The sequence below is a fragment of the Triplophysa rosa genome, unplaced genomic scaffold (genome assembly GCF_024868665.1).
Source record: "Triplophysa rosa unplaced genomic scaffold, Trosa_1v2 scaffold423, whole genome shotgun sequence".
NCBI lineage: Eukaryota > Metazoa > Chordata > Actinopteri > Cypriniformes > Nemacheilidae > Triplophysa > Triplophysa rosa.
In genome coordinates, this window is record NW_026634429.1 from 25,092 (window position 1) to 38,653 (window position 13,562).

General features: G+C 42.1%; 1 protein-coding gene across 1 annotated transcript; it reads right to left on the minus strand.

The window, feature by feature from the left end:
• Positions 1 to 334: 334 nt before the first annotated feature.
• On the minus strand, positions 335 to 12,902 carry LOC130550762 (ras-related protein Rab-11B-like). Its single transcript, XM_057328265.1, has 5 exons — positions 12,541 to 12,902; positions 11,916 to 12,111; positions 7,352 to 7,545; positions 5,967 to 6,047; positions 335 to 640 (listed from the first exon to the last, which is right to left on the minus strand). The coding sequence occupies exons 1-5, from the start codon at positions 12,779 to 12,781 to the stop codon at positions 495 to 497; spliced, it is 858 nt and encodes a 285-aa protein (XP_057184248.1). The 5' UTR covers positions 12,782 to 12,902; the 3' UTR covers positions 335 to 494.
• Between the last annotated feature and the right edge of the window lie 660 nt (positions 12,903 to 13,562).

Below are 13,562 nucleotides of genomic sequence, written 5' to 3' on the forward strand. Positions count from 1 at the left end.
TGCTTGAAGCTGGTTTTAGGACCATTTAGGAAATTTTGCATTATTTCTAACACATCACAGTAAGGAAAATTTTGCATCATAATAATAAGATATATGCATAATTGACATGAAAATAATGTTATTGGTTTCTCTATTTAAAATATATATATATTTTTTAAGATTTTGGGGTGAAATATGACATGCACACGTTCTTGACGTGTTTCGTGAGATTCATTTTGAGACATTAATTGTGTATAAATATAACACCCGAGTATAAAACAGGTTACGTTTGGATCTCAGTAAAATTTAATGTTTGTTTGTTTGTTTGTTTAAACATACTCCGGAAGCCAATAAACAGGTTCTGTAAAATTTTACTTCATGGCAGTAACATGTGAGCTGACGAGCTATCAAAAAGAAAAAAATATATATATTACACAAATAAAGCTGAGAACAGAGATACAACTTGTAGAGTAAATCAGCGATGAGTGACAGGAGGGTGGGGCTGGTTGTCATGGTTACAGGTTTTGACAGCACTGCAGTTTGTTGCCCTTCTGTCCGTCTGTGGTCGGCGGGACACTGATGTCCACCACATTGTTTCCCGGCGACTCGTCGTGGGCCGATCGATCGGCGATCTGCTTCTGTGATACGATACGATAAATTTCTACAAAAAACAACAGAAAGAATCGATAAGATTCAATCCAGTACCTCAGAGATGACGTACTTTTGTAGGCTAAACTGGAAGTAAGTGCGCTGGTTCCCTCGACCGGAAGCCTGTGCATTTTTTGGAAGATCGCAAAAAATAAGCTCTGTGATTAAGAAAAGGTTTATGATATTTACACGTTTTGTCTATCAGGATAATCTTTACAAATGAATACCACATTTGTTACTTTTGAAGCCGAAATACAATCGGCAGAAGTAAAAAGCTAACACGATGCTATAAACAGACAACACTTAAGGTCACTCAATATCAACGTCACCACCACCAATCCTCCGACAACTCTTTCAACTGTTTTATTAAAAATGTGTTCCCTGGTAAGTAATAACTCCGTGAATGAATCCGCATGTACATTTTAGGAGATTTGTGCCCATGTTGCATTATTTGTGAGCTTTATATGCGCGATGATGTCTAACGTCCCCGCCAAAGGAAGTAGTCGCTTTTAGCAACTTGTTAGCAACCGCCGTTTTTAAGACACAATAAGGTTTTAAAAAAATCACAAGCGGGTTATAATTGGTGTGTTTTATGTAATAGAATAAAACTATTTAGAGGTTTTGTGTCATGGCTCTGCTTCCTTAGTCAGGTTTTTCTTGGTCCTGTAGCAGAGCCATGACAAAGTCTTTGGTTATGTGTGGAGAGAAACGTATGATTGTCCGTTTGACTATAATATACGTTCTCTCCAGTGTCTTGTCATTGGTCCCATTCCTCTCGTTTCCTCGTTATCTTTCCCTGAGTGTTTAATGTCTCACACCTGCCCCATGTCGTTATCCCTCGTTTGTGTTTCCCATAAATACCCTCTTGTTTCTTTGTCTTGTGTTCGTGGATTGTACGTGGTGTACCATGTTTGGTGTTTGTCAGCGTCTCAGCCTTGCCTTGTCCTGTCCGTGATCCAGTTTTGTTTAGTAAGTTGTTTTAGTGTTTAGTGTTGTTTGATTACGGTTCTTGCTTTTGTTTTGCCCCCTCGTGGGAAGTCTTTGTTTTCTGTTTTGGTTTAGTTCCTGTTTGATACCCCCTCGTGGGTTTTTCCTTTGTTTTGTTCATTTAATAAATATATCTTTGTTAACCCCTTCACTGCTGCCTGCGCTTGGGTTCTTTTCTGCCATATCGTGACAGAATCCACGAACCAACACCGAACCCAGCGGGCAGCATGGAGGAGACGGACGAGGCGTTTAGGAGCCGCCAGGCTCACACCTTGTTCGGCTTTCGCCAGAAAGGCATCCCCGTCAAGACCTTCGCCATGGACTTCCTCTCCACTGCGCGCCACTCAGGGTTCGACGAGGCGGAGTTGAAGGTTATCTTCAACAGCTGCCTCGACGAACCCTTTGAGCCTGCGGAGATGCGCAGGTTGAGGCCCCTGGGCTTCGTAGACCAGCTCCAGATCGCGATGGATCGCGAGGAGTCCAGGGGACTGTCCGTGGCGGGGTCTTCTACGGGGCTGGCGACGATCCCGGAGGGCCAGACCCTGCAGCTCGGAGTCGTGGGCATTGCCACACCGCTCTCCTCAACCCCTGCAGCCTCCCCACCAGTCAGCCTACGAGGTAGGCGAGGAAGGAGGGAGTCTTGGGGAACCACCTCCGAGGAGTCCCAGCCGGAGCCAGCCGTGCCGTTACCTCCTTCCATCACCCGACCACCAGCCGGGTGGCTAGGCGTAAGAAGAAGAGGCAACGGCGGGCAGCGTGGTCTCCTTCCCGGCCGGTGCAGCCGGCATCCAGTCCGGTGCAGCCGGCTCCAGTCCGGTGCAGCCGCGTCCAGTCCGGTGCCAGCCGGCGTCCAGTCCGGTGTCCAGCCGGCGTCCAGTCCGGTGCAGCCGGCGTCCAGTCCGGTGATCCAGCCGGCGTCCAGTCCGGTGATCCAGCCGGCGTCCAGTCCGGTGATCCAGCCGGCGTCCAGTCCGGTGATCCAGCCGGCGTCCAGTCCGGTGATCCAGCCGGCGTCCAGTCCGGCCTTCCAGCCGGCGTCAAGCCATGTCCAGCCGGCCTTCCAGCCGGCGTCAAGCCCTGTCCAGCCGGCCTTCCAGCCGGCGTCAAGCCCTGTCCAGCCGGCCTTCCAGCCGGCGTCAAGCCCTGTCCAGCCGGCCTTCCAGCCGGCGTCAAGCCCTGTCCAGCCGGCCTTCCAGCCGGCGTCAAGCCCTGTCCAGCCGGCCTTCCAGCCGGCGTCAAGCCCTGTCCAGCCGGCCTTCCAGCCGGCGTCAAGCCCTGTCCAGCCGGCCTTCCAGCCGGCGTCAAGCCCTGTCCAGCCGGCCTTCCAGCCGGCGTCAAGCCCTGTCCAGCCGGCCTTCCAGCCGGCGTCAAGCCCTGTCCCAGCCGGCCCCGGGAGACCCCAGGGTCAAAGACTGTCCCCCCAGGACTCCTCCTAGTCCCCCAGGACTCACGCCCCTCGAGCGGCAGCCGGGGACTGGGACTTCTCCCCACCTCCCATGGACTGCCCCCTATGGGCTCTGGTTTGGCCCCCCCCCCCTCCCATGTTTGTTGTTTTTATTGTCTCACCCTATCCCTTTGTTATTTTGTCTTGTCTTGCCCTTATTCTGTTTCTCCATGTTTTGTCTGGTCTTGTCTTTGTCTCAGTCTGCCTTGTCTTGTCCGTCTACCCCTTGGTGAGCACCTGGAGGTGCTCATTAAAGGGGGGGCTTCTGTCATGGCTCTGCTTCCTTAGTCATGTTGTTTTTCTTGGTCCTGTAGCAGAGCCATGACAAAGTCTTTGGTTATGTGTGGAGAGAAACGTATGATTGTCCGTTTGACTATAATATACGTTCTCTCCAGTGTCTTGTCATTGGACCCATTCCTCTCGTTTCCTCGTTATCTTTCCCTGAGTGTTTAATGTCTCACACCTGCCCCATGTCGTTATCCCTCGTTTGTGTTTCCCATAAATACCCTCTTGTTTCTTTGTCTTGTGTTCGTGGATTGTACGTGGTGTACCATGTTTGGTGTTTGTCAGCGTCTCAGCCTTGCCTTGTCCTGTCCGTGATCCAGTTTTGTTTAGTAAGTTGTTTTAGTGTTTAGTGTTGTTTGATTACGGTTCTTGCTTTTGTTTTGCCCCCTCGTGGGAAGTCTTTGTTTTCTGTTTTGGTTTAGTTCCTGTTTGATACCCCCTCGTGGGTTTTTCCTTTGTTTTGTTCATTTAATAAATATATCTTTGTTAACCCCTTCACTGCTGCCTGCGCTTGGGTTCTTTTCTGCCATATGAGATCTGAATTTTTGTTTACCCAGCTTATTTCGGGCGATTTACTAAAAACCGCATTCAAAAAACCCATGACTTTGGGGCGATGGAACTGGAAGTGCTAAATGCTAACTCTCATTTCCGGGTTTTGCATAAAAAATTTGTCTCTCTGAGCTCCTATGGAGAGCAATGGAAACTGTTTAAGTCTCATCCAGATGTTTTCCTGAGAAGAAAGGTCAGATGTCACAATGTCTCTGTCTAAGACTTTGAGAAGAATGTCAAATTAGCGTCACTGAACACACACGCACGTGCACAAGCACACACACACACACACACACACACACACACACACAGCACATGCTTCTTTGTGCTCAGAATTCAGGATTTTTATGAATTTAGCAACAAAAAGACTCAGAGGGAAAAATCTAATCAATTACGGATGCAGCACATCACAACTATTCTGAATAGATGCAGAAAACAGAACACACAGTCCAACATCCAGAATAAAACCAAGAATCACTTCTCATCACAACACTTCAAATATCTCTTTGTTTGTTTAAACAGCTTAACCGACAACAGGTCAAACTCATTATTACATGAGCTGTTTTATTTTCAATAGGATTTGCAATTTTTGCAACACTAAAAATAATTATTTGTGTATAGTTTATTTTTTATATATGATATATACACTCACCTAAAGGATTATTAGGAACACCATACTAATACGGTGTTTGACCCCCTTTCGCCTTCAGAACTGCCTTAATTCTACGTGGCATTGATTCAACAAGGTGCTGAAAGCATTCTTTAGAAATGTTGGCCCATATTGATAGGATAGCATCTTGCAGTTGATGGAGATTTGTGGGATGCACATCCAGGGCACGAAGCTCCCGTTCCACCACATCCCAAAGATGTTCTATCGGGTTGAGATCTGGTGACTGTGGGGGCCATTCTAGTACAGTGAACTCATTGTCATGTTCAAGAAACCAATTTGAAATGATTCGAGCTTTGTGACATGGTGCATTATCCTGCTGGAAGTAGCCATTAGAGGATGGGTACATGGTGGTCATAAAGGGATGGACATGGTCAGAAACAATGCTCAGGTAGGCCGTGGCATTTAAACGATGCCCAATTGGCACTAAGGGGCCTAAAGTGTGCCAAGAAAACATCCCCCACACCATTACACCACCACCACCAGCCTGCACAGTGGTAACAAGGCATGATGGATCCATGTTCTCATTCTGTTTACGCCAAATTCTGACTCTACCATTTGAATGTCTCAACAGAAATCGAGACTCATCAGACCAGGCAACATTTTTCCAGTCTTCAACTGTCCAATTTTGGTGAGCTCGTGCAAATTGTAGCCTCTTTTTCCTATTTGTAGTGGAGATGAGTGGTACCCGGTGGGGTCTTCTGCTGTTGTAGCCCATCTGCCTCAAGGTTGTGCGTGTTGTGGCTTCACAAATGCTTTGCTGCATACCTCGGTTGTAACGAGTGGTTATTTCAGTCAAAGTTGCTCTTCTATCAGCTTGAATCAGTCGGCCCATTCTCCTCTGACCTCTAGCATCAACAAGGCATTTTCGCCCACAGGACTGCCGCATACTGGATGTTTTTCCCTTTTCACACCATTCTTTGTAAACCCTAGAAATGGTTGTGCGTGAAAATCCCAGTAACTGAGCAGATTGTGAAATACTCAGACCGGCCCGTCTGGCACCAACAACCATGCCACGCTCAAAATTGCTTAAATCACCTTTCTTTCCCATTCTGACATTCAGTTTGGAGTTCAGGAGATTGTCTTGACCAGGACCACACCCCTAAATGCATTGAAGCAACTGCCATGTGATTGGTTGATTAGATAATTGCATTAATGAGAAATTGAACAGGTGTTCCTAATAATCCTTTAGGTGAGTGTATATCTTATTGAACATTTTTGTCTTTGATCACATCACTGGTGCTTTTATTTTATAAAAGCAAAAAGCAGTGTGGATACACTGATGTCACCATGGTAAAGGAACTCTGCTTTTAGATCCCTGGAACAACAGCATTAACTGTGGTAAAATCATAGTAAAACACACTTTCACATGTTATGTGAATCAGACTCCGGTGGATCACAGAGTACCTGTTAGAATGTTCTTGAACGCCTCCTCCACATTGGTTGAATCCAGGGCAGACGTCTCAATAAATGAAAGGTGATTTTTCTCTGGAAACAAGAGACGCATTTATCACCTGCTCTTAAAATATCACCTACATACATTCTCATCTACAGGTTTTATTCCGAAAACACAACACGAGTCATTCCTGCGTTCATCTGAATGATGAAGTGAATGCAAGGATTTATACTACAACGGCTTTTACAAACACTCCATGTGTTTCAGGAACTAAGCCGTGTTTACAGTGTCTGGATTTTTTTGTGTTGTTTTTCCATCAGAATTATCTAAACATTAAAACAAGATTCACATGAGAATCTAAACAACGTTTTTCTGAAGTTTATGCTTAGAAAGAAAAATCCTGTTTACCAATGAGGTCATAAAAATAATCTTGTTTTTCCTTTTAAATTGGATTATTTTTCTTACCCCACTGGCAGACAGCTTTTCTTGTTTTAAGCAAAAACATCACACAATTTTGTTAGAATTCTCTCTTAAGATTTAGCTTCGTCTGTAAATCGATTCTGATTTAGGGATGTTTAGATTGTATTGAAAACCATAATGGGTAAATCAGAGTAATGCCGCCGTCGGACTAGACTTTGAGCATGCAAAATTTGTGCGGATGGTGCTGCGAAAATGGACGGGAGCGATTCCTCCATCTTTTATATTTCTGTACCCAGAGGTCACGCTGTGATGTTTCAATCTTCTATTGGTGTCACACACTCGTGTGACGTGAATTCGCAGGTCAGAGTTCACCAAACTTGAACTTTGCTACGCCGAGAAATGCGAAATATCTTCGGACAGACTTGCGTTTCTGGTCTGATGCAATCGCATGCATGGAAGTCAATGGAATGAAAAGTCAAGTGTGACCGCGGCTTACGTAAAGAGTTTTTGCCATGTAGGTGTGTAAAAATACATGCTTGCATCACAAAGCCAACAAGCATCAATTACAGACGGATTATTATTATCACTATTAATGGATTCTGACTGTACCCAATCGTACATATTTACTTCTTAAACAATACAACTCTTGATCTTTCTGTTGTAAAACTTTCATAGAATTACCAAAATAATCCGAAATCTAATAAAAATGAACCCAGACCAAATGTCACAAACAATGAAAGTGTGGTGTATTTGTATTTGTATTTGGCTGAACTATTGCTTTAATGGAAACAGATGCCATTGTAATAGCTTTAAAAATAAAAGGAAAAACATCTATAAAAAACTCTTTGTGCTATAATTTGAAGATGTAATATATAAAGTACGTCTACACTGTAACATAACAGCATGTTTAAAGATATACAGCAGGAGGTAACATCAACACTCTCTGCCACGCGTCTCGTGGGTTCAGTCAGTGTACCTGCGAAAGCGCGAGCCTCATCGGTGGGCACCGCCCTCAGGTGCCGCAGGTCGCTCTTATTCCCCACCAGCATGATGACGATGTTGTTGTCGGCATGATCTCGCAGCTCTTTCAGCCAGCGTTCTACACTCTCATAGGTCAGATGCTTGGCGATGTCATACACCAGCAGCGCGCCCACAGCTCCACGGTAATACCTGCACACGTGCAAACACAACGCACACACATACTACAGTGAGAATAACATGCATTTGTTACTGCCAGTGAGTTTGCAGACATGAATTCAGATCTTGGGCATTTTGGTCAATAAGAACTTATTTGATTCTCATCATGAGGTTCAACCAAACACACATCTGTTAACTTAATCACAGATGCAGATGGGTAGTTGATAAATAAATCTTACATGTGTCCTGTGGCGTGACGTAGCAAAATTTAGAAAACAAACTGTTAATATTATATTGTTTTGTATTATTGATATTTATATTTATCATATAAATTAGCATGACAGAGATTTACTGTCATTGTTAGTTTTTTTTATTTGCCTTCACACCATAGAACAAATTTGCATATTAGTCTGTCAACTATCCAGGGGTTTCCCAAAAGCATAGTTAGCCAACTATGGTCGCAAGTTCTGTTGTTTCAGCATAGTTCAACGATTCAAGTGTTTCCCAAAACCATCGTTCCAATGATCAATCGCAAGCAGCATCGCAAAGTTGCGTGGTTGGAACTACAGGTTTAGAGCTGTGGTTAGAAGCGTTCCTTATTATTATGACATGTAGACTTACATACATCATGCTTTTGAGCAAGGTAAGCAAGCAACACGCAGTGCATTCTATATCCATCATTCTAAATATACAAATTCAATCTTTTAGTTTGTCAAGAAAATAGAAGCGTTGTTTTTTAAAAAGTGCGTATTCAGCTGGGCCTACGTGCTATAGAACCCTGGGCAAATTTTTTTTCAATCATTTATTATGATTTATGATTAACAACAAAAAGACAATAACAACATTCATCCTGCGAAATCTATAGTGAATTGTACACCATAAATTCACACATATAGCCTATTACATAAACATACAAACAAAAAGAAAAGAAGAAAAAAGAAAGAAGGAAAGAAAGAAACGCTGTAAAAATCACACTGTGAAACCAAAGTCCATCAACAAAAAATATAAATATTTAGCTTTTTGTACTATTCACCTCTTTTAAACAATTAACACGTAGGAGGAAACTTCTGAATGAGTTAAATATCGTGAAATAAAACAATGGAGAGCAAAAATAGTTTTCAGATGCAGTGTACATTATTTACAGCAATAATATGACATTAAATCAATCTAAACGAATTAATTATAAGACGGTATTACTCCACCAACTATGTGACATCATCAACTATGTTGTTAAACCAATGTGGTTCAAACGACAGATGTGCGACAAAGTTACTATGCTTTTGGGAAACAGTCGTGAGTAGCTAGTTAGTTTCTCAAATGATGCATCGTACTATGGTGGTTAACCAGCAGTTATGTCCAAATATGTCCAAATGGCATGTGTGCACAATATTTACTTTAAATGCCCCACAGGATTGATAAAGCATTGAAATATGAGTCACATCTTGAAAATGCAGATAAACCTTAAAGTCCGAGTAAAGTGACATTGAAATATTTGTTCTGAGTTTGTCACACAACAGAAAATTGTGTTATTAACCAACCATCCAAATTTGAATGGAGAAAAAAAATCCAAGTAAATAAAATAAGTTATCAAAATCTTGGAAAAATAAGCAGTAGTGGTGGGCGGATCGATCCTGAAGTATCGATACTTTCAATACTGAGGTTGTATCGAAAAGGATCGATCCTAACATAAGAATATTTTATTTATTTTACTAATAAATTATTTTATTTATTTACTAATGTAGCTAATAATTGTATTATGAAGAAAAACTATTTCCCATACACCTAGTTTTGCACACGTTGCTCCTCCTTGCCCTGCTGTGTTTTGTAGTCCGCTATCACGTGACTCAGCGCTGCTGCAGCCAGCGAATAGAAGAGGAGCATCGTGTGTAGTTTTTTCACCTCGGTGAATAAAAACACTGCGAACTGCGATGTATGGCAGTGGGCCTTTGGGGGTAAAAAGCCAAAGATTGAAAGTACTTTATTGTTTGAGACACAAAGTAAATAAAGTGCTTAAATAATAGTGTGCACTTTGTTTATAAATTCACTTAAAAAAGTGTAATGAAAGGGAAACATGTTAATTTGTTCTATTATTTTGTCTAAACATAACACTGAACAAAAACGGAAAAGCAGTTTTAAAATCTTTGTTCTTGAGTAATAATTTTGTGCACTTTGTTTTTTTTAAAGCTAGAGTAGTAGTACTGGGATAACGAGAAATTGTTTTGTTAAATATCGTTTTTCTGTTCTGTTAATCAGTTATTGTTACTATTTTCCAGTAATAATTTGGTGCAAAGTTCATGTTTGCAAATTCGATTACAGGAATAAATAACTAAATAAATAGATTTATTTGGTTTAAATGATGTCCAGTGTTTTAACATCTACATGATTAATTAGCCTACAGGCACATTAAGAGCACAAATCACAAAATATTTTAGTGGTCATGAAAATGTATTCAGATTTAGCATATTAATGATGCATTCATCTGATAAATCATGACATTTCATTTACAGGAAAGTAAATGTAAGTTCAAGTGAATGCTTTTTAAAAGTAAAAAGTATTGGTATCGGTATCGAAATCGGCAATACTGGCCCTGCATTTACTTGGTATCGGATCGATACTAACTTTTACAGTATGGCCCACCACTAATAAGCAGGACTCTTTGCTCTCAAACGATGTGGCGCTGAAGTCACGCCCACTCGAATCTTTCAACCTGAGTCCCCAGCCCAGTAGGCTATATGTGAATTATGTGAATACGTTTTATTGGAGGATTTGAATTCAAACGCGCGCGATATAGATAATTCAGGACCATGTTAAAAGGTATGCGTATTTGGCATGCTGTCCGGAGAGAGGGCCCCGAGCCCAGCAGTTTCTTCCGAACACAGAGTACTCTCCCCATTTCCGGGGAGAAGGCTCTGGGCCCGGTATTAGCCCGAACCCAGAGCTCGTTGTGGTTACAAATAGCACCCGGCAATGTTCAAGATAGCATTTGTGCACGGAGGCAGCTTAGAGAGACAGGCTTCATAGGCAGCGTAACGGAAGTCCATTTGAATTATAAACAGAGAGCGTATTTGCTATAACCAATCACATATTTAAAAACTACAATACTAATTTATCGCTAGATATGCAATCAAAAGTTATTGAAAGTGAAAATGAAGCGTACGTTTATTACAAAACTATACTCCAACGGGTGTTTCGGCCGCCATTTTATTTTTTCGAGCTTGAGCCTTCTCGACCAATCACATTCCTCGCATGTTGTTATGGAAACAACAGGTCTCCGTCATTGGTTAGCTGTGAAAAAGGTGCTTGACAGGATGTTTTTTCAGAAAAGTTGAACTTTTTTCCAACCTCAAAAGACACTCTGAGCTGCAGAAAAAGACGCTGGCGTTTTAAAAAAGCACTCAGGACTTTTTTGGAAAACACGGTTTACTGCATAGGATTATAATTTAAAACAAATGCTAGCAGCTTCAAAAAATAAGTCAAGTGTGAACACAGACAGCTTTGTCTTTTTGTAGTGGTTCTCTCTTGAGCTGATAAGGTAGATTCTGAAAGCCGGGTGGATTGTCTGTTATTTGGCATGCGATTTGTTTAGTTGGGCAGAGTGAGAGCCTGAAAGCGTGTGCGAAAAGCTTACAACCCTGAGCTCGTGACTGAGCAGACACCTGATGCTAGGCGCCCTAGTGATAGGGGAGGGGCCATGCATGCTCGGACGCCCCCGTTTTAGCCCTGCCCAACAAATCCTGAAAAGAGAATTGGTGAAAAACTGTTTAACGGTTTAACTCCACAATTCAGTACTACATACTTCTGAGTCTTTGTAATGTGTTTCAGCAATACATTTCTAACATCTATAATGTGTTTAGAAACAATTCTCAGAATTCTCTTTACCCGGACTTTAAGTTAAGATATTTATTTGACATTATTCGGCATCAAACTACAGAGTATCTGGCAATATATATTTTATTTTAATATACAAATGCATAAAAAAACACAAAGCTTGCAGTAAACAAAGCAAACATTGAGTAGTTTCATCAGTTATTTATATTTGGTTGATTCTCTCTTGTTTAATTTATTTTTTAAGACGAGTTTCAGCTTACACTCCAAACACAACTACACCACACATGTGCACAATCGTTAATACATTAATAAAGGGCAGGTGGAAATCACTTTTGGCCACTACTGCGTAATATTGGATATATATTGCCATATATATTATTGTATTTTTTTTACTCTCGGTTCATGTATGTGCATGTATTTGAGCATTTTTGTATTAAATTAACACTTGTTATTAAACACATGGAAAATCAATGTAGTAATACTTTTGCGCTATGGTATTAATGACAGAAGTATGGCATTATTATCTGATGTTATCTGATTATTATCTGTACCTCGTGTACGGTTTGTGTACTCACGCAGATGTGATGGCCCTGTATCTCTCCTGGCCCGCAGTGTCCCAGATCTGCGCTTTGATGGTCTTCCCGTCCACCTGAATGCTCCTGGTGGCGAACTCGACCCCGATGGTGCTCTTGCTCTCCAGGTTAAACTCATTGCGCGTGAAGCGAGACAGCAGGTTACTCTTCCCCACTCCAGAATCTCCGATCAGAACAACTGAGAAGACAAGCAGACATCAGATCCCGTGCCTATGAACACTGATGATGACCTGTGCAGTACGCTCTGACCTACATTCAGTAGGCTATTACTGAAGACGATGATGTTTGCATTGATTTCCATAAGCTCTCACTGAAGTCAGCTGTCAGGAGGAGGTTGTGTGTGCGTTTGAATTGTCACACTAAAAGTAAACTTGGAAATGTGTGCTAAAGTTTTTCTGAAATTCATGTTCAGATCTGATCGCCACAAACAGATATGTGTTACTGATCGATTCATATGTATGGATGCCACTGCGGCCGTTTCTGTAAATATGAGCTCGAGCGCAGGATCGACGCATTTGAGGACGCAGTAAGCTTTGACATGCACGTAATATCAGCGTGTGTGGAACAATGACGCGATTGACCCGTGTATGGGGGAATGCAGCATTACCTTTGAACAAGAAATCGTATTCATCGTCTCTGTTGCCCATTGTAAGAGAAAGGCGCTCCGACCTTACGTCCTTCCTGATGATGGAGATTGTGAAGCAGATGTTTCTGATCAATGGCTCAATGCAGAAAGAAATCAAGTTAAGGGGAAAGAGAGAGACACACAATGCGCTGTCACACCGCAGGAAGAGCTGGTGATGTGCTCGGGTCTGCAGCAGGGGAGGAGTCCCGATCTTCATCTCCATACCGCGCAGCAGAGGGCGCTACGCGCGCGCGCTGCTGCTACCATCAAAGTGCACACTACAGCACTTATGAGCTGCGGCATGCATTCTCATCAGCATCAGCATCCTTCTCTTCATGAGCATCACCATCATCTTCATCACCATCCTCCTCAACCTCATTACTATCAGCATTCATCATCACAGGATAGTAGGCTTTCCTTAATAATAGACGGTTTTATGGTTGTTTTACGACATGTTCAATTTCAACATGAGAAATGTCATAACATTAAATATCTTGTTAAAGACGAATTCATTTTATTGAAAGTTTATTCAGTAAACTACTGTGGTTAGAGCACGGTACAGTGATGGTAGTTTGATCATATTAATACAGTATGAACATAGAGCTCTGATGCTCTTTCTGAGACTGATGTCTCTGTTCTGTTTTCTGTCAGATCGAGGATGCTGCATCAGATATCTGGGAGAATCTGTGTTAAAGGTAGAACATCAGGAAGTTTAGAGAGGATGCGAAGAGCTGGAGGAATCAGAGGTCAGGAGGAAAACATGTGATGATACCATCCCATAAACCACCATTCCTCTAACGGACGGGAAATGAGCTGCTGAGTAAGACTCCAGCAAACAGACACAAGTATAAAATGGCAAATTTTCAGAGGATTTTACCATCAAACAAACAAAACAACAACAAAAAACATTAAATACAGATCACACAGTGGTCTTAAATAGAGATCACACAGTGATCTTATTTAAATCTTGGCAGATTTGTGGTAATTATTTGTCCCCTTGTACA

Excerpts from the sequence above, each read along its gene's own strand:
- LOC130550762 (XM_057328265.1), bottom strand. The coding sequence starts at position 12,781 with ATGGAGATGAAGATCGGGACTCCTCCCCTGCTGCAGACCCGAGCACAT. Across the intron at positions 12,112-12,540 it reads ATACGATTTCTTGTTCAAAG|TTGTTCTGATCGGAGATTCT; the intron begins GTAATGCTGCAT and ends TTGTCTTCTCAG. Across the intron at positions 641-5,966 it reads GTTCAAGAACATTCTAACAG|AAATTTATCGTATCGTATCA; the intron begins GTACTCTGTGAT and ends TGTTTTTTGTAG.